The sequence below is a fragment of the Hippoglossus stenolepis genome, chromosome 16 (genome assembly GCF_022539355.2).
Source record: "Hippoglossus stenolepis isolate QCI-W04-F060 chromosome 16, HSTE1.2, whole genome shotgun sequence".
Classification (NCBI taxonomy): Eukaryota; Metazoa; Chordata; class Actinopteri; order Pleuronectiformes; family Pleuronectidae; genus Hippoglossus; species Hippoglossus stenolepis.
Genome location: NC_061498.1, coordinates 15357171 through 15378176, shown reverse-complemented (window position 1 = coordinate 15378176; position 21006 = coordinate 15357171). Strand labels below are relative to the sequence as shown.

The window sequence follows — 21006 nt, the reverse complement described above, 5'->3', positions numbered from 1 at the left end:
CCACATGCAGTAGGATAAAGCAGTGAGCTCACCTGTGTGCACAAACAGAAGCCTGATTAGAGATTCCATGCACGGCGTTGCCATTAGAGTTCAGGAACACTTAACTCTCATGGGTATGTAAAAGCCTTGGGCACAGTGGCCCCCTCTTCTTCACACTCTGCCTCATCCCACTCACTTTATCTTTCAAAAAGAATTTTTTTTTTTTTTTTAAATGATCTTTTGTTGTTAAGAGTGTTTGCTTCACAATTAACATTAGCCGCCTGTGACACCACAGGCGGCTAATTCTGGTGATTTAGGCATTCTGGCCCAGGGCGCCCTGCGGCATGGTAATTAAGCCATGGCTTTAACACCAGCCACTGACAACCAAGGGAACGGAGTGCGCTGGCGTTTCGAGCAGCCGCACCTGAACCTCTTGTGGCGTCTTCAGACACAGTATTAAATGGTTTCCCTGGGGAAACACAAGCGAGCGCTATTAGACAGGTGTTGGATTGAGCCAGGAAGTGTCATATTGATGCTGTGAAAGGCTTGGTGAGGTGTATAATGCATATATTTGATCACACCTTTAGAAAAGACTACATACTAGAACACATATCCCTGAGTTACTTTCATGTTTCACTTTACCACACTCGTGATATTTGGGATGATGGTCAACAGTTATAAAACGCTTGATGCTCCAGCTGTATAAAGAAATTAATTGACTCTATAAAAGTAGCAAGACAGAAGACAAAATGACGGAGAGGTGAGGGGGAAGCGGTGAGGAGCGAGGACTCTAAGTTTCAATTTTCCGCCTCTCTTCCCTCCCCGTTTGATCAGCTCTCTTTCCCTCACCACTTGGTCACGCTTGAGTTCAGGCATCGATGCTCACGTCTCCAGAACAGATGTGATTTATCAGGGCACTTCTCTGCAGCAGCCCACCCACCCTCTGTCCAACACTTCTGTCTGAAGCCCACTCTGGGGTTTGACATCCACAAGCTGCTCAGTGAAGCTCAGATCACATCCAATAGGAAAAAAAACAAAAAGAAACTCAAAACTGTGCAAAAAAGTAATGTGTTAAACCATGAAAGTTAATTTAAAGTGAATATAACCAATATTTAATGAGTAGAAATATATCAAATATCAGCATGAATCTAAAGATAATTACCTCAGCCAATTAGGAGTTTATGTTTTGCCTTTGTCAGTTAATTCATTGTTTGTTGCAGGATTAAGCAAAAACTACTGAAAGGATTTCTAGAAAACTTGGTGGAAGGATGGGAAATGGGCCGAGAAAGAACTCTGACCAAGCATCCGGATTAAGTGTTGGATCAATTATTTGTTTACATTCCTCGACATTGCGATATGTTGGGTTTTTTTCTTCATTTTCGCAGATTTCTAAGAAAAATTTATGGAACTTGTTGAAAGAAAACATTTAGGGAACTGATATCTATGAGTGTGTGCAATTTGGTTGATTGAATTGAAGGGGACTGTTGGCAGAAGAATGAGCTCTGCTGAGTGCCATTCTGGTTCTCACATGAATCTGCAGCTCTCCACGGGTTCATGGAGCTGGAGCTGTCCGCTGGCCCACCACATTCCTGCTCTGGCCCACTCTCACCACTCTCATAGCCCCATTTTTAGAAATAAAAGGTCTAAACACCCACTGCACACTTATAGCTCAGCACAAAAACTATGTGACAGGGACTATTAGCAGGTGAGAACATATAAATATATATAAGAGCTGGATATTTCCCTCAGGAGGTCAGAGAACACAAAAGAGCCTAAAAGCCACTGAACACTGGACTTACATTCATTAGGTGGACACAAGCTCCATATATGATAATGCAGCTCCGTAATCACGACGTTTCTATTGCATTAAATAATTAATTAAAACCAACTTACTGGAAAAGTGAACACTTGAACAAACATAAATGAGATAATTACTATTTGAACACATGTAAAAATGCACACATCACAAAATAAGCATCATGATTTTGCCGACAGATTTTTAACCACAGTACCCTGTATATGTGTAATGTAAATTGGTGGCTAGAGGTGTTGGACTTGTTCCTCTGCTGGGAAAACATTCAGTCCAGGCTGCACCTCACCCTCATGACCCCATTTTATTCTGCTCCGCCCTCTGATGCTGTGAGTTAATCACCTTTGTGTCCCAACATTCATTAGTTTCTCTGGGAATCAATGAGCGAAAGCTCCAACAAAATGAAACCTCAATCCTCGCCTACATCAGGCCAAGTATCTGGCTTTTTGATGTGCGTCACCAAAGTGCTCAAAGTGCTGCAGAGAATGGACACAAAGCCACTGAGTGAGAAAATAGAGATCAACCATTGAAACACTTTTGCAGCAACAAAAGCACCTTGCTTAATGGCAGGTCAGGATCATGGTTTTCGTGAAATATATCTGTAAATATATCTGTATCAAACCAGACCATGATCAAATAAAATAAAAAATAAAAATACATGATTAAATGTCTTCACATCAACATTCAAATGTTACAAGGCTGTGATCACTACAAATGGAGATCAGATATTTTTGCAAAGAACAAATCAACCGGCTGTGAATACAATAATACTATTCTATGTTAATGTATAATCATTAATAAACAACATAATCGTTATTCCAAATAACTAAATCAACAATGTATCATTATTAAGGTTAATAGAAAAAATGATTTGGTCACAATTAAGATTCTTAAAAAAAGGCATTTGCTGTTGCAGTTTAGTTCTGTAAAGATGAGCAGTCAGTGTCAGGATAAATAAAGATGGACGACACGTCTCCACTTCCTCCAATTGTAGTGAAAATGAAGCCAAAATGCTGGACACAGGTGCTGCCATCTTGCACTTTTGAGGTAATTTGGAATCAGGGTCATCACATTAGCTACTTGGTGTGGAGCCGGGGGATCAAAGTCAAAACGATTCATGCACCAATAGTGAGTCAGATTCACCCTGTTTTTATAGTGTCAAATCACTAATTAAAACCAAACCTACCAAAAATGAACATACATCAGTATGAAACATTTATTTGACGTGCACTCTAGGTTTGAGTTTGGTCCATGTCCCATCTCCTTACATGGAGGAGGTGGGGTTAATGACCTATATTGCCGCCAGCCACCAGGGGCCGATGACGATGACGTTGTTTTGTCCGTCTTTATATACTGTCTACCAACTGGAGAAAACCAGTGTATGAGGTACTTGTTGTTGTTGATCAGAGTACTAGTGTAGAACAATTGGCAACACTGTCCGTCACATGGTCCGTGCACATGCATCCCCTGTGTATGGAACTGTTGAGTGAAGAATCACAGTAGATCTGAAAATGTCTCTTTCTATATCAGGATTCAAATCAGTGCCACAAAGTTCTATACTGTTCATTTATTCTTTTGAACTTTTGGATTGTCTCCTAATCTGTCAGATGGTGATCAGTTCAGATATGACAGACGACGACAGCTACGACTTTAAACAAAAATGTTTTAAAAAAGCCTCAGGCCAGCAAATACCCGGTGGTATATCTAATTACCATGACAGGAAAATGAATCGGCGCTCACAGGCACATAAAGTTTGATTATTGTCAAGACCGGAGTCGTTCTCAGATCTCATTATTCCAGTGTAGTCCTGTGTGAGACGGCACCGCCTCAGATCCTGGCCCCTGCACAAACAACTAATCAGTGTTTATACATGTACGCCACACAAACGTGTTCCCCCTGAGGACGCCTGCCTCGTCCTTTGAGAGTATGATATGCACGTTCCTGTTTGCAGAGGAGAGAAGTCATTACTGCCCTGTGTTCTCGCACAAGTTGAATTGAACCCAGAGGTGCTGTTTTATTCAACTGAGTCATGAGGATGAAAACAGTATTGTGATGTTGTCTGCCAGGAGCGACGTATGCATACATAACGAATGCACATGCAGGCGTATTCATCACTCGCACAGGCACGCATGCTACACTGTAGTGTCAGCTGAGCAACATACAAATGAATAACTACACATCTCCCGTGTTATAACTCTACATTGAAAAATGATGATCCGTCAAACGTGCACACACAGATGGAGAACAGAGCGTGGGCTCCGGTCTTTGCTGACAAAGCCAGAGTGGAGCGGCGTGTGAACCCTTCCCCACTCTGACGTGGGAGTGGGCGAGGAGCAGGGGTGATGCAAGCTCAGGCAGAGGCAAAATTCTCATTTCCCTGCTTCAAAAAGCCAACGGCTCTGTAGTGCTTTTATTTTAGTTTTTTTCCTGTTCTGGCAGCCGAGGCTTTCCCTCCGCTCTGCGAGTGAATACAACCTGACCCAGAATCCACTGCGGGGGAGCTGCGAGCGCAGACTGCGGGGATCGCCTTCTGTTCAGTCTCTGCTTTCATGTGAAAGTGTTGAGGGCGTATGCATGTGTGTGCCGTGTAGCCGAGTGGGTGTGAGGGTTTCAATGTGATCCTACAAGCAGCAGGACGATGAGGTTGACCAAAGTCTTTCCTGTCCCTTCTCCTCCTCTCTGCCTTTTTTAGTCCCTTTTTATTCTCTCCATCAGTCACCCTCCCCTCCTCACTCCTCCTCAGTACAAGAGCTCTATCCTGCTGACCCATTGGTCACCATTAAGCTCTGACTCAACCTGCCACCAATCAGCACTAATTGAAGAACACAGCTATAATTAACAACAAGCCTTAATTGACAGATCTTAATAGCCCCACTTATCAAGTCTGGGTATTTTCCACAGCGTGTGATGTTCATCAGGTGATTAACTCTTCACTTCCTGCAAGACCTTGGCTGTCCTCCCACGCACACACACACACACTTTCATTGATTTGGGTAAATCCCCTGCAGTCGCTCCATAATGTATGGTCACGGTTATGAGATGCATCGTCATAATGGACACAGAGAATCAATAACCTAACTTCACCTAACATGAGATAGATTACACTCATATGCGTGAGTATGCATTAATAAGAACATCTTTACTTGTAATGATTGTTACGTAAAGAATTCTCCATCTGGAAATACCACTTGTACATTCGACTTAAGAGTTAAACATTTAAAAGGTTATTTTTAGGGTATATGTTATCTACTGCACCCAGCCACCAGGGGGCGATCAAGGTGATTTGAAATTCATAAATCAATTATACAGAATTAAACAAGAAACGATCTAGTTCATTCATTTCAAATTAGCAGATTTTTTCTTGGGCTGGGTTCAATGAGTTGATTGTTAATATTTATTAGAAGCACCGTGATCTTATTGGTAATCTCACTTCCTGTCACCTACCATTACATGTTACTTTTAAATTAGGGCCGTGCAATATGGCCAAAAAGTATATAAAGATAAAATAAATCCTATCAGTCAATATTGATAATTAGCACAATAAATGTCACATTATTATTTATTTTGCGGTTAAAGACAGATTTTGTCCTAGTTGAGAACAGTAAGTGTTTGTTCATTTTTCAAAGTGGAGCCAGACACACTGTGCAGGGTCACAACAGCACTGTGGGATGAAAAAGCAGGGTCTAAAAGCACTGCGGCAGCACACACCACTGCTTGTTGTTTCTTGATGTCTGATAAACACATTTAAAAAGATGCAGGCTGAAGACCGAGCGTCTCCTCTGTGTGAGTTTGACACATCGGAGCTAATTAAAAAAGTTTTGCCGAAGCAAAGTTAAGATACAAAAATAAAATGTGCTCTTTAACAGTGCGTGGTTGGCATGAACCAGCAGAGTTAATGCTTATTTTTACCATTTAAACATACTCCTGAGGTTAATTGAAAGTAAAACAAAACATAATATACAAACAGTGACATTTGGGTCAGGATACATTATTAATATTGTCCCATAAAATCCCACTGCAGCTGATTTATGAGTGGGGACTCAGAGAGATAATTGAACAACCACAGTCTAAATGAAGTGTTTGTATTTTGCATGTGCTAGGATGAAGGATTTGTGAAGCTGCTGCAGCTGCAGAAGTAGAGGTCCTCTCTCAGTCTGCACAAAGGTCACCAGAGGAGAGGATCATAACGAGCAATCAATAACAACATCAGACAGATATGTAGATGCATAAGAATGTGCAAAGTATTAGCTTCTTCTCTCACCTTGGACAGCATGTGCTTGTGTTCGTGTGTGGTACAGAGTGACAGTGTGACTCACTGGGCCCCCGGTGGCCCTGTCCGGGCCTCTTTTCTTGCCGCTGACTGAATGTTTCTGTTTCTATAAACATAGACAAATGTGCCCTACAGGAGTGCCGGCCGCTCCGCAGCTCCCCCATGCCTCAAACTAATGAATTTTTAAAGACAGCATCAATCAAACCACAGGCCAGATCAATAGGCCACAGAGTGGATTTCATCAGCGCAGCGAGGTTTCGGTACACATCACTTCCACCCGGGCATCTTGTCAAGCAGATCGCTACAACCAAGCTTCATGTTGAGCTGAAACCAGGGCAGTCGACCAAGAACAGAGCAATACAATGAAGGTAGTAATAATCTGATCAGGGAGTATTTATGATGACAGCACGTCCTCTGAACCTATACATGTCTGATTAGCACGTCTGATGGCCTGTTCATCAGAGCATCACCACGGACGTCATGGACAATCGCTCAGCTGAATCTTTTTACAAAACACAGAGGTCATGGTGGACGTGAATCTTCATCAGAGTCCACCAGTGCCTTTACTGATGAGATTATGTCATTTTGAATTATTCTGGTTTTGGACATTATTGGCCTGCCTGTGTGTATCTGTCTGTCCCCTCTATGAGCACTGTGCCTGGCGGTGTGTGCAGGGCTTGGCTTCTGGTTTCCTGCGTCCTTGCTAACTGCTCTGCACACCTGCACTGAAACCATACACTGCATATAAAGATGGACGGCATGACAGCTACCCAGAAGTAAAACCAAAGCATTTTAATCGCCCCCTGCTGGCTGGCTGCAGTATAATTCATAAACCCTGCCTCCCCCATGTGAGCAGATGGAATATAGACCAAATATAAAAAGTCAAAATTCATTTGAAATACATTTTTCTGTCATTTTAGGTAGCTCTTATCACACTGATGGACGTTCAGACATTCATATTTCTGATAAGTTTGGTTTCTAATAGTTATTTGATGCTATAATAACAGAATGAAATGTCATGATTGACATCTGAGACTGACTTGTGATTGGTCAAGTGCCTGTAACTACCCCTGCTCAATTCCCCAATAGATACTTTGCAGACTCTGGCTCCAAATGCGCAAGATGCACTGCATTTTGTGTCCAGAATATCAAATCAAGATTTTGCAGTAGGTTACCCTACGAATTTGCTTGGTATATAGTACAGAACATAAAACATAAAAACACAATAAGTACTACACACATGAAAAAAATATATATATTTTGGCTTCACTTCTGGAAGATGCGCCATCCTACAGTCTTTGATTAAAACATTCAACCAACCAAGTCTCTGCAGAAATATCGGCTCTATTACCTGACTTTCCACCTGATTGTAACCTGTTGTGTTTTTTCTTATACTGAGAACCACCTGCTCACCTCATGCAGCCACACTCGGAACTCAAACCCCCTGAACACTGTGGACCTCACGTTACATTGTGTCCCTGGGACTCCTGGTACAGGAGAACACATGACTCTGGATGCAGCACCTGAGTATCACCAGTCTGATAGCATGTCTTGTTGCTAGCCTGAGTCAGCACAATATCTTGACATTCCATTAACATGCTAAAATCCTAAACCCTTACTTCCACTCTAATCGTGTCTCTGCCCCAGTGTTCTAACACATTGAGTCCAGTCATTCAATTGAACATAACAATTACACAGCAATTTCCAAGAGGGCCACATGGACAACTCGGGTCAGGTACCGAAATCCGTTGCACTAGAAAAAATAAAAGTGAGCCCGACCCGAATCCTGTCCCTGACACAAACGGTTATTGCTTGTTTTCACTGAAATCAATCTGCCCAGCCAACGTGACCGACCTGACCTAAACCTCAATATCATTTTTAAATTGTGGTCCAAACTCAGCTGACAGGTTCTGACAGGTTTAGGTAATTTGAAAGCAGAGTGATGCGCCGTGTTTGACTGCTTGTGTGAACAATGGTGAGCACATCAGCCGGCAGTGGTTTTCCTTTTTAAGTTTCTGCTCTGGCACCAAAACTGTTTTTAAAGTATTGATTTAGCACCGACATTGTAAGAAACCCAAACAATACCCAACACTATGGACAACACACACGTACACATTCATATATTTGTCTTTGTGTGGTTATTGATGGAGGAGTCAGTATTGGAGGGAGAGGGGGACGTTTCCACATCACAAAGGCACCAGGCCAGTTTGGTTTCACGTTGCCAACTGTGCCAGCAGGACACTGTGTAGACATTTTCAGCAGTTTCTTTTCTGACTGGACAGATGGCAGACTGAAGATTTAGCTGCAAAAACATTCAGAGGGACAGAGAGAGAAATTCTCTAAAGGCAGATAGTTGATTCCTGTCCAAATAAAATACTAAACTACAAAGAATTTAGTTTATTAATTTATTATATACGACTCCCCAAAAATGCCAGCAGGCTGTTTAACTACCTCACCTCGTCTGCATGAATATTGAACATGTGAAATGCCACACTGAGCTAACTTTGATATTTAGATTCTTCAGTACAACTCTTTTGCCTTTTCTACAACTTATGTCTTCTTAGTCCCTGACCTCTCACAAAGCTTCGGTCTACTCAGTCAGGAAAATCGGCAGCTTGTTATTACTCTCCTCTCTGCCTTTTAGAAATATCTGTTTTACTTAAACTCAAGGCTCAGGTTAACTCCGCTTGCTGCATTATTTAATATTTCATACATCCGTGTGAGAGGGCAACACACTCCACTGTTCTGTATGAATTGGTCTCACAGCAACAGCGGATCTATCAATGTACCTGCAACAAAGATAAAGGTCTTCACACTCTCCCTTTGGCTTTTCTCCTTTTTCTCAAAGGCAAGAAATGTATAAAGATTTGGGGCAGAATCTGAGGAGGAAGCAATTTCTCAGCTCCTCAGTGCTTTGATAAGAAATCAAGAGGGGAGTGTATCTCGTAAATCTAATTTGATCCAATTAAATTAGACTGCAAATGTTGGAAGTTGTAGAAAATAGATGCAGCAACATCTGGAAAGATAAGTGGACAAAAAAGTGCAATTACAATGGAGAGAGAAATGGAAAATACACAGTTGGAAATGGAGAATATTCATCATGTCAGTTCCCTGGTAACAGGAGGAAAAAACTAGGTTCTAGAGGAGCTGAAACGTGCAAAATGTGCCACGGGATTGGAAAAACCATTTGCTGACTGGTAGAAACAGCAGAGAGATGTCATGATTGTTAACATAGAGGGATTAGCTGCCTGAGTTCTGCCTGCGAGCCAGCGTGCATGTCAAGTCAGAGGGAACTCAGCGCAGGGGGGGGAGCACATGGACGACCCCAAACAGCCAGAGGGTCAGTATGACGCAGGGCTGAAGTTCATTTTCAGGTCGACTTCACACCGTAGTTCTTCTGCCTTTGATAAAACATATGTAGTATGTTAAATCACTGTGGTCATTTGGTCAGGACTCAAATGTCAAGATTAAATTCTTCACCAAGCTTCAATTTACGTCCTACAGAGTCAATGATGAAGTGTCAGTTCAAAGAAACCTCCGACAAGGAAATTATGTGATATCATTTAATGATGTTTTACTTTTTAAATAAAAAACATATAGTGTTTTACATTGAACCTACAGCACCTCTACTGTATATCTGTTACTGGAGGATGACTTTTGTAAACTTGAGATCAGTACGATTCTTTTGCTCATAATGATGAGTATGTTTTGATGCGACTGTGTCACCAAAGAAATGTTTCTCTCGAATTATTGTGATTATTTTACCCCCAAAAAAGAAAAGGAGAGGCGCTGTCACTGTTAAGCTGTAACTGACGCTTAACACATATTTTCCTACAAGGTGGCTATAATCTAAAGAAGTAGAGACTGACTGATTTCATGAGCTGGCCAATTAATATTGGGCAGTTATGCCTCTCACAAATACACTGGCAGCAGCATTTGTTTGCTGAAATTCTCTGATATGAAAAATTGTATTTTACTGAATAAATGATGCAGAGAAGGTGAGCATATATGTTTTCTTTTTATTCTTGATTCAAGTTCTATCTATTTGGTTTATTTTTGTTCTCTTTTTATTCATAGTTTAGTTTAATTTAAATGTTATTATTAAATTCAAGTTTGATAACATCTTAGGAATAATTGGCCAATATAACACGCACACACATCCTAGCATTGTATCAGCATCAGGCTCTTATCCTCAGTATATTCTTATAAAATGACAAGGTATCAAATGAAAATGTCACAATCCTGTGACAGGGTGACTTGCAGTGATGAACATTCAAAGAATTATCACCTGAATCTGCAGCTCATTGTTTAGCCGTCTGTTTACATCCTCATTGTCTGGTTTGACTCTCACTGCTCTCATTCAGTCATTTTCAGTCACAGCAGGCAGCTGTTTTTGTTTCCTGCACATAACCTGCCCAGCTCCAAACATCAGAATCACAAAGTGATGAGCAGCTGAACACAGAGGAGCATTTATAGGTTAGAGAACCAGATACTTTTGTCAGAGCCCACAGTGAATTAATGCTGCGACAGTTAAACAGACAATAAATCAGCTTGTTATTCAGGTAACATTCAAAGAAAGGTTTTCTCTGAGGAGCAGAAGACAACACACTATAAAGTGAATGTATGTGTAATGGTCTTTACAGCCAAACGGGGAATCGAACACAATACATCCACTACACTTGTGAAAAGTAAATAAGGCCCAAGCAGCCCTTCATCAACTGGAGAGTTTGTACTCTAAAGTTACGTTTTTTTGAAGTTACAGTACAGGTACAGGTATGTTTACGTTTCTGCATTAAGTGGTAGACAAGTTGTGGTGACACTGCACTTAAATCTATTCAGCATTTATAACGTTACACTTTGTGTCTGTGTTTCTTGGTTAAAGACGCTTTTTTACACCATAATGATCAGGTACTCAGAGGTTTTTTTAGTGGGTTTTTGGACCAGTGGAAAAGGGGCTTTGGAAAATGCAAAACAATTAAACCAATATTAAATTGAAATATATTCTCATCATATGAATGTCATCGTACTAAAGATGACGATCCTGAAATACTGTTTTGTGAGATCAGCTGAGAGTGATTGTATCACTAATGTACACAACATACACAAACACATGCTGGAATGCCTCAATGGCTGATCTGCAGCAAAAGCAGCAAAAGAAAAATGTTTGCTGTTTTCTTTGTTTTCCAGCCAACAAAAGGATTTCAGCAGCGCTGCAGAGACAAAGACAAGGAAACTAAAGAGGCAGAGCTGTTTGGCTAAATGCCGTCTGGATTCTCAAGGACATTTCTATGTCCTATACTCCACCGAGTCCCCCCACCCTTTATCTAAACCCACCCTACCCAGCCCCATTGTATCGCTCTCAGTCACAGAGAGCTTCCTGCATTTCCAGCTCAGCTGCTTATAAAATAGGAAGCCATGTAAGCCTTTGGAGCTGCAGGGATTGTAGATCCCGGGGGTGAAGCCAAGAACATTCAGAAAAACCCTGGTTTTGCTTTTATAACTTTTTTTTTCTTTTATAGAGGCGCAAAGTCTAAGTCGCCGATCCCTGAAAATTGGCTTTTTAAAACATTGGATGACAGAGACCGTTCTGAGCAGAACAGGTCTTATAAAACAGGGACTTTAAAAGCCAACTTTATCATAAGTGACACTTGAAAGAGGAAAATTATGAAACTAAGCATGCACAGAGTGTGTCATAGGGTTTTATTCAGACTCGACCGATTATGAAATCTGCCAGTGATCCAGTCCTAGGCGCAGTAACAGTTTACGTCATGAGCTCAAATGTTCTTATCACACAAAAGAATCCTGTCGTCTGTATTGTTGTCATGCAAGAAAACTCACAATAAACAGAATTTATATATAGTGCGTGTAGTAACTCAGACTTTCTTCTGTACCCAGATAAAAGCTTTTTAAATCATGGTCTTGTCAATGGATCTGCAGATAACAATAAGTGTCTTCTTGCTCTTCTCCCCTCATCTTTGCCTCTGTGCCTCTCATTTGAAGTCATCTTGTGCCAAAATGGTCTCGGGAACACGGCAGACCCACACATAATGTGATGAGTTAGACAGAACTGCTGCCTCTCGTCCATTTTCTTTGAAAAGCTGCAAATCCCTTGGGAACACAGGTCTCATATTGGACCCTATTTTTTAAATTATAAACTACATGAAGACAGACAACACAAATATAAGCTGGGAGGATGCTGGAGGAGTTGGGTCACTGCAACAAATTTGGGAATTTTTATGTAACAACACATCTTATTATTGGATTTGCCAACAAGCTTCACATGATGTCATGTCAAAGTTGTTTCCACTGCCCCCAAGTGGGCAAAAGAATCTGTTGCCGCATGAATAAATGCAAAAAAGCAACTGTGCAACTTCAAGCTCCTTCCAGACACATCAACTCCTCATCCTGACATTGAAGAGGACCCCACCCTCCAAAGGGAAACAATACTGACACCTCTATCCATGATCACTACAAGAAATGTGTGACCATTACTAAGCATCACAAAAGGAGTATGAATTAATTTAAATCAACAGAATTAAAACCTATAAAGACACAAAACTGTCTTACATTGTATATTTAAATGTGTTGTGAGCTGGGATTTTCGATCCCTTTATGGGATAGGACAGTGGAGGTTGGACAGCAAACAGGGTGAGAGAGAAGGGGAATGAGACACAGGTCCGACCAACCAGGAGTCGAACCGGGATCAGCCGCTCTAGGCGTCTGCACCACTGCAATCTGACCATTGGGTTATCTGGTCCTCCAATTTTCTTCAAATTTTAACTGAAAATCAGCGTTAGTGTGAGTACAGCGATGTGTACTTGTAACAACTTAAAGCTGACACCTCCCACCACTTATCCCGTAATACTCAAGAATCATAGATTATTAAAAAATCTATTAATAACAGTGTAGCCGTCTGTTGGTGGCCTGGCAGGGGCTGATGTCTCTAACCACGCGTGGTCAGTCAAGCTCAATGCAGCAGAACCAAAATCGATATATGACAAACCTCATGGTTTCACACTGCACATGTAAAACACACAGAGGACAGGGGACGCTTGGTTTCCACAACACACAAATCGGCCTCCATGTTACAACCCCCAGAGGTTGAGCTCAGAACTAAACATGTTGAAAAGAATTTTAAACTATACTTGTTATACTTTAACTTACCTTTTTCTTATAGGCCTCATCACCCATGTCTCTGAGTTGTCTCTGCTTCTTCTGCCTCTTGGATACAGATGGTGTTGCAGTGGTTTGCCTCCAGCTTCACGATGCTGATAAAACAAAAAAACTAAATATCTGGGGGGTTTTGTAATCAGAAGAATAACCAACCCCACAAAACACAAAAGATGGCTTATGAGAACGCAATATGGAACTTTAACAACAATTCTCCCTGCAGACAGGTCAGCTATGTTTTCCAGTAGAACTGTCGGAGGACTTTGCAAGAATTTATCTTTGAAGCAAACATATTTTCATTTACTGTGTCGACTCAGGCAGAAAAAGAAGAGGGAGGGAATGAAGTCAGCCGAGGCACAGAAGTGAGAGAGAGAGAGAAAATTCTGCTTTAATATACATCTATTTATGACAGCATCAAATTCAATCAGAGTCCCAGTCATCAAAATAATATGAAATAACACAGCAAGAAATTGCTAAAGTTGATGGATTTTCTGCTTAATAAAGCGCACCTGCCGGGGTGGCTGCCGGGGGAGATACATTTGTATTGCCAAGCACTCTGTCAGCGACAGGCATCAAACCCAAAGCGTGTTGTCAAGCGCCGACACTGTTTCTGATTAAGGCACAACAAGCCATAGATAAATCATCAGAGTGCTGCTGTAGATCCACAGCTTCTCAAAAGGCCACCCACAGCCATCTGTTAAAGAAATACCCCCAACACACACACACTTAATGCCTCCCCCTCTGCACAGGACACACAGATGTCCTGAAAGGCCACGGGGACTGTAAACGAGCCCACTTCCTCACTCCACATCGATCAGTCTGTGGCAGACGGAGCATCACTGATGAGTCGCTGTCCTCAGTGAGTGTTTGAGGACAACACCAGAAAGACTGTGTTCCAGCTCACTCACTAATCACTATATAGTCCACTACATGGTGTATCCACCATTTTGTATTGCTTTCCGAATGTTTAGTGAAATGTATTTATAACCTATATAGTGGACTCACTGTTTCCCAATATGCATCGTGCAATATGCAATACCATCGTGCATTGTGTTTGTGGCTTTGACAGGATGACAAATGATGGAGAGACGAGAGGAGAGAAGGCAGCATGTCTCAGTCCTCTACATACTGTACAAGTCCTTATATAGTCAGTAGGGGTTCGGCAAGGGACTGAATGACTGAAGCACACCTGAGTCTGGATAATGATAAATGAAACCGCGAGTCATCTCCCACCTGCTGTCGACTGCAGGACTCAGCAGCTGCTGGCACGCGGGTTTAAAAGAAGACAACAGATGGAGATTTCTGTTATGATTCCATCCATTGGCTCAGATTATGGATATGGTAAAACACTAATGACAGAGCGACGGCAGAGCGACGGCAGAGCGACTGCTGCTTCTGTAAACATCCTCATGATGGAGTAACCAAAAAATCACGAGGAAACTTATTTATGAAAATATATGCACACAAATTTTGCACTTACAACTACATCTAACAACTATGATTGCCTGTTAGCAGGATCACGCAAAAAACTAGCAAACTGATTTCCAGCAAACTTGGTGGAGGGATGGGGCCTGTGCCTGACAGGAACCGGTAAAATATTGTTGTGAATGCAGATTAAGGGGCAGATCCAGGTTTTATTTTTCTTTAATGGTTTTGTGACAAATAAATCTATTAGGTTACCAGACACTTTTTCTCTTTTGTATCCCGACTATAGAAACTAGACAATCATGTGTAGGATTGCTTCGGCCTTGGTGGAGGTATGCACTCTTTAAGGGCCGTTCTCGTTTATAAATTTAAATCTGTTGGTCCCTTAATTTCAAGCTGTTTTAGCTGCTCATTCATAAAAATGATCAAGTTCTTACAGTTGCTGCTCTGAATAATTGCAGCTGCCTGAAAGGTAAAATGCATCACTCCCTGTAAGTTGCAGGTTTTCTCCATGGAAGAAATTAAAAGCTTCTATAATCCGGGTTATAGGGTACTGGCTGATTTAGTCCACTATTTTCTACCATGGAACATAAAGGCAGTTTAACCAGTTTTCAATGAATAAATTATTATTTTTCCGGTGTTAACTCAGTGGATAAATCAAGCCTTTCCTGTACAGCTCTTACATTCACCTCTGCAGCATCCTCGGCAGCTAATAGTTCAATTACAGCTGAGCCGCTTTGCTTTCAGAGGGAATTGGCCATTAGTGGCTGATAAGCTCTGCCACTGTTCAATACAGCTATTGGATAACACTTGACTGCCTTTTGACTGGCATCAGTGAAAAGCTGCCAGTGATTAATAATATGTGGTTGAGAACGAGACTCAAAGAAGTTTCCTTTTACGATGAAAGTTATAAGAAAGTGTGTGAGCCGTATTTAATATTTATTAAAAGGTATTTCAGTGAGACTGAGACTCTACACTTCTGTTCTCCACCATGACTGTAAAATAAAAATATTCCTTAGCCAAGGCCAGGCTGCTCTTGTAAGCCGAGAGAACACGACTGCAGCACAGACATACGCCACGATGCATCGCTCAAACATTAACCAGCTTTTGCAGGCTTTTATTCTGGACTCAGTCTCATAGGGAGTATCTATCTCTGCTGGTGGTATGGATCTGCTTCACATGCAGTGGAACTAGGCACAGGGGATTAATGTATAACGAAAAGGCTGAGGTTTGAAGGTTTAAAGTGAAATGGTTTGAAGGTTGAATAGCTTTCAAGCTGTTTGGGATCTCTTTGTGGTCATTTTGTGTCTCTGCCACCATTTTGAGTGTCTTTGTCGTTGTTTTGTGAGTCTTTTGATCCTCTTTGTTGTTGTTTGTTTCTGTTTCATTGTTTTCCGACATAGTTTTGTGTCTCCTGGTAACTTTTCATCTCTATGTTCATCCCTTTCTAGTCTCTTTGGATCACTCTATGGTTGTTTGTACGACTCTAGGGTTGTTTTAAGTGTCATTCAAGTGATTACGTGAGCTCTGTGACTTTAAAATAATATATATTATACAACAGTCTCTTCAGAAGCTACATGAGTAGTTTTTGTACCTAGAACTGTACTTAATTGACCTTAGTTACTTGAGTAAATGTACAAATAAATACTTTCACCACAGTCTATAGTACGGATATTAACTGCATATGGAACATGTATCATTTGCACTCAAGATAAACAGTAGTTTCTCATGTGACTCGCACCGAGCAGCAGTTACCTGACGCCACCACGTGTTACACGCATCCACTTGAGTTCCTCGTTTGGAGCAATGCAGCTTTACTTACGTGACAGCGGGAGCGCGCTTTACGCACACACACAAGTACCACCCGCGTGGCCGAGGCTGCCACCCACGCGCGCTGTTAAAGTTTATCGAGCCTGAAAAAGTTCACGCACCTAATGGGGCCCTGCCTCTGTGCGCGTTCGCGACGCCCCAGGTTTTGGAGATTTCGGTGCCGTCTCCGCGCTCCCGATGGCAGAGAGGAGAGTTTAGGATTGTGTGCGTCCCGAGAGGAAACCGACGAAAAGCACAAAATGTTGAGGTGAGTGGCTGCAAAACAAGTTTAGAGTTTTCTACCTTTCATAAACAACCTTTTAAAGTGTTTCTTAGGTGTGACTATAATTCATATTTTCTGTATAAAGTTGTTTAAATAGACTCAAAAAGTGTATCCTTTAGTGAAAAAGTTTTATTGTTATTCATGAAGAATGGTCTTTGTGTGTTTGTTAATGATCCTTAATCTTAGGAAAAATAACATGAATATGGTGAAACAAATACATTTGGTAAAAAATGTTTACCGGCATAGGAACAAAACCCAGACCTTTTGTATAATGGACTCTGTTGTCCATCTTCTCGACATATTGATAATAGTTTGTAATGTGTTTGTGCTCCTATATGCTCTATGCTCCTTTATTCTATGTTTGGATACAGTGGTGGAATGATACATATTTCTGTTAAGCTGGTTGGGGGCCACTTTTGACAGGAAAGTTGCTCTTACAGGGACAAATAAAGTTCAACAGGGGGATTATGTACAGTGTTACTTCGAATTTATTTTCCCTGATTGTTTTACATTGTTGTGGTTTATCTGTAGAATACTCTTTGCAGTATTTGTTATTTGCAGTGCTGGAAACAGATCATTTACTTCGGTATAAGTTGTAATAAATACTGTCAGAAAATCAACGTTAGTCTTAGTTAGGGTTTGGTGGAAAAAGTTAGTCCTCCTTAAACGACACCAAAAGTTAGTTTTTTTACAGGATTTGATACATTTTTATGTGGACAAAAAAAGCTCTGCTGTTTCCACTGATGGCTTTTAACAGACTGAAGGATATTTAGAGTGCTGAAAAGTGAGCGGCCCTCTGGAGTTTTTCTTTCCCCTGAAACACTTTTAAAAGTCACACAGTTTACTTTAACATGTTTCCATTATAGCAGTGGGGTTTGCAGGCTTTAGGAGAGCAGCAGCCCGTGAAAAGAAAAGGAGCCAGAAAAAAGCTCCTAGGCATGAGAGAGTCGGGAGAAAGCCCTGTACGATACGGCGAGTGTAACACAAATTAATCTGATTAAAGAATTACAGCATTCCACGGCTGAATCTCACATAATCATCCGGGGCTAAAACAAAATGCAGGTTTAAAATGTTGTAAGGTTGAAAGTGCAGCTCTCGTGTGGTCATTTGTGCGCAGGAAGCAGAACCCCTGCTTTGAAAAAGCTACAGCCTAATTACAAATCAATTACTCTCTGCACAGAAAGCTGTCTTAGTGTCCAATGACAGCTTCCCTCTGGAGAATTCACTCACCAGCGATCAGGCGGGGCAGGGCGAGTTAATGAGTGACCAGACTGGGAAGAGAGCAGGTTTACTTCACACTTTTCAGAGAGACGCTCGATGTGGGAGCATGTCAGAGAAATCAACCTGCAGATAATCCAAAAATAGTTCAGCCTGCACTGAAAACATCAGAGGGTAAGAGGTCAAAGTTCACGTGGGGTTTTATTCTCCTAGTTTCCTTCTTTGTAGAGGTTAAGACTGAGGGTTGAGACGCAGTTTTTCAAGCTGTTGACTTTGAGGCTGCTTGTTATAGTTGAATAGAATTGATGTCGTTGTTGACTGGGGCTGCAGAATGTAGGAAAACGTCTCTGAATCCGTTCTCAATACAAAGTGCAAACAAAGGCCAAGTGCAGTTCAGCGTTTAATGTTCTCAGATAAAGATCAACTTTATGTGTGCAGTGTAGGTGTGCCATATTTAGAATCAGACAAAACACTGCTGATAGGATTCTTCCCTACAAGGGCCTGGAGGTGGTTTATGTCTCGACAAAAATGGAAATCAGGGAAATCTCTCGCTGTTATATCCTCAAGGGTGTCGATATTTGTCGCTCTTCTGCGGGTTTGATGTCACCCCAATCAGACTAGAGACCAAACGCTTCTCTCCCCTTGACAGATGAGCACCCGCCCGTGATCGAGCTCGGAGAATCATCCGGCCCTGATTGGACTTTTTTTTTTTCTTCCTCTTGACGAGTTGCTGGTGGTGGGAGCCGGAGTCGCCATGGAGACGGTGGTGATCGTAGCCATTGGGGTGTTGACCACCATTTTCCTGGCCTCCTTCATTGCCCTGGTGGTGGTGTGCAGACACCGCTACTGCCACCCTCACGACCTGCTGCACCACTTCGACACCAAGTCAGTTAACAGCACTTTACAACTTCTATTGAGTTTAGTGTTTGTATTTCACTGTCAACTCTGCAACGTGGTTTCTCTGCATTGCTGCTGTATGACACTGTACGAACAGGTTCAGTAGAAAGACCAAATTTGTGCCTTCATATACTATCGATTCACACTATTCTTTTACAATTTGCAATTTTAATATTAATGGTGACATATAATCAACTCAGAGGTGCATGATTGATTATTCTATGCATCATAAAGAAAAAAGCAAATAAGTGCAGTAAACAAAAACAATCAGTAAAGTTGATATGAATACATTCTTCTTTATGGGTTGTCTTCCTGTCTTTATTCAAGAGTGTTATTGAGAGCAGGACTTACTGAATTCCCGTTCAGATTTTGTTATGCTTGAATCGAATCCCGGTGCTTGCACTCAGGTGCTTGTGCTCAGATTTGCACACAGATATTTTGTTGCTTGAAGACTTTTTGCACAAAAAAATCCAGCGAAGAAGGCAAAATCCAAGAGAGGAGGAGAAATCCAAGAGCGTGAGCACGAGGAAAAGAGGTGAAGCTGGAGCGCAGGAGATCTGTCCAAGCAACAAAATGTGCAAGCACAGCGTGTGCAGGTGCTATTTGAGAATTTAATACAGTACTTTGTAATGGATTTATAATGGATTCTTATGTTTATTAAGACCTGAAAATGTACGGAAAGAGTGTGGTGTTTCAGTTTGAGAGGAGGGCTTCAACTAACCCTCCGCTCACACTCAAATAGCCCTCGCTTGCGCTAAGATCCCCGTACATCTTTAGGTACATTTTCAAGCCTCAATAAATATAACAATCTACTATAAATCCATTACCCAAAAAATTATTAAATTCTCATACAAATCTAAGAAATATCAACCAAATTAAATAATATTATAAGGGGGAAATTATTTGCACTAGGTTGCTTCTTTGTTCAGCACATTAATTCAGCACTTTATATTCATAGATATTAGTTTTGGAGAAATGTGACATTGTTTGCAACTTTCACTCAAGGAAGAAGGAAAAAAAGTCAAATCATCTTACCTGCAGATTATTTCCATTTATGTTTTTCTCTACAAACTGAAGACAGCAAGGCTTCACTCGCTTCTGCTTCAACCTGTTTCTCAGACCGACGGTCGATCTGATCGGAGCCATGGAGACTCAGAGCGAACTGTCGGAGCTGGAGCTGGACGACGTGGTCATCACCAACCCTCACATCGAGGCCATCCTGGACAACGAGGACTGGATTGAAGACGCCTCGTATGTCTGAACAGCAGCATCGTGACATGGCGTGAAGTTTAGAGTTTTAGACGTGAACTTACCTCCATCAGTGTCAATGTTGTGTTTCAATCAGCGCTGTGAATCCTAATCCTAATTCTATGACATTTTCTCCAACAGTGGTCTGGTCTCTCACTGCATCTCCATCCTGAAGGTAATGGAAGTAATTTCTCTCTTGTTTTTCTAGTTTTCATTTATTTTACAGTATTTGACTACAAGTGTGTAGGAGATAGATTTTGTTGTTGTTTCATTCAGTTGCTCAAATTGTTTGGTCTATGAAAACATAAGAAAACATAGGAAAAATGCAGCTAATATCAAAAGTCCTGTTTTGTCCAGATCTCAAAGTTTCCTCTGATTATTTAACAATCTGAATGGGAAATCTACAAATGTCTTGTTTTGTCCAACCAACAGTTCAAAGCCCCAAAATATTTAATTTACTGTGATATGTGACAAAGAAAGCAGGAAGTATTTTCTTTAGAGAAGCTGGAATCAGGAATTATTTGGCACTTCAGTAGTTGTGCATGAAAAATGACTAATCGATTATCCAATTAGTTCCACATTAGACTACTGAGGTGCCACAAGACCTTAAATATATGATCACAATACTCAGGAGGCAGGAAATGATTTGGAATTAACACAGTGGCTTATGAGGTATTTCATTTCTATATAATCGTTCGTAATTTCCTTGTTTCATTTATGTTACGCTGTTTTTCCTCAAACAGATCTGCCACACCTTGACTGAGAAGCTGGTTGCCATGACAATGGGCTCAGGGGCAAAGGTCAAAGCGCCAGCGAGTCTGAGTGACATTATCACCGTGGCAAAACGCATCAGCCCGAGGTAACGCACACACCTCACCACAACTTTCTGTCGCCACG

At 41.3% G+C, this 21006-nt stretch overlaps 1 protein-coding gene and 1 long non-coding RNA gene across 3 annotated transcripts in view; one reads left to right on the top strand and one right to left on the bottom strand.

Moving 5' to 3' along the window:
- The window catches only part of LOC118122958, a 41855-nt gene that overhangs the window by 20355 nt on the left and 494 nt on the right, over positions 1–21006 (bottom strand). The window contains exons 2-4 of the long non-coding RNA XR_007034888.1: positions 19897–20278; positions 16410–19418; positions 13224–13327 (exon numbers count right to left, since the gene is read on the bottom strand). This is a non-coding gene — a long non-coding RNA (uncharacterized LOC118122958). The remainder of the gene's footprint in view (positions 1–13223; positions 13328–16409; positions 19419–19896; positions 20279–21006) is intronic.
- The window catches only part of tmem98 (transmembrane protein 98), a 7540-nt gene continuing 3121 nt past the window's right edge, over positions 16588–21006 (top strand). The window contains exons 1-5 of one of the 2 annotated variants that reach the window (XM_035179933.2): positions 16588–16731; positions 18614–18849; positions 19939–20112; positions 20251–20284; positions 20853–20968. In XM_035179933.2, coding sequence (XP_035035824.1) covers positions 18719–18849; positions 19939–20112; positions 20251–20284; positions 20853–20968 — 455 coding nt within the window. In that variant the 5' untranslated portion in view covers positions 16588–16731; positions 18614–18718. The remainder of the gene's footprint in view (positions 16732–18613; positions 18850–19938; positions 20113–20250; positions 20285–20852; positions 20969–21006) is intronic. The other variant, XM_035179935.2, reaches the window with a different exon arrangement.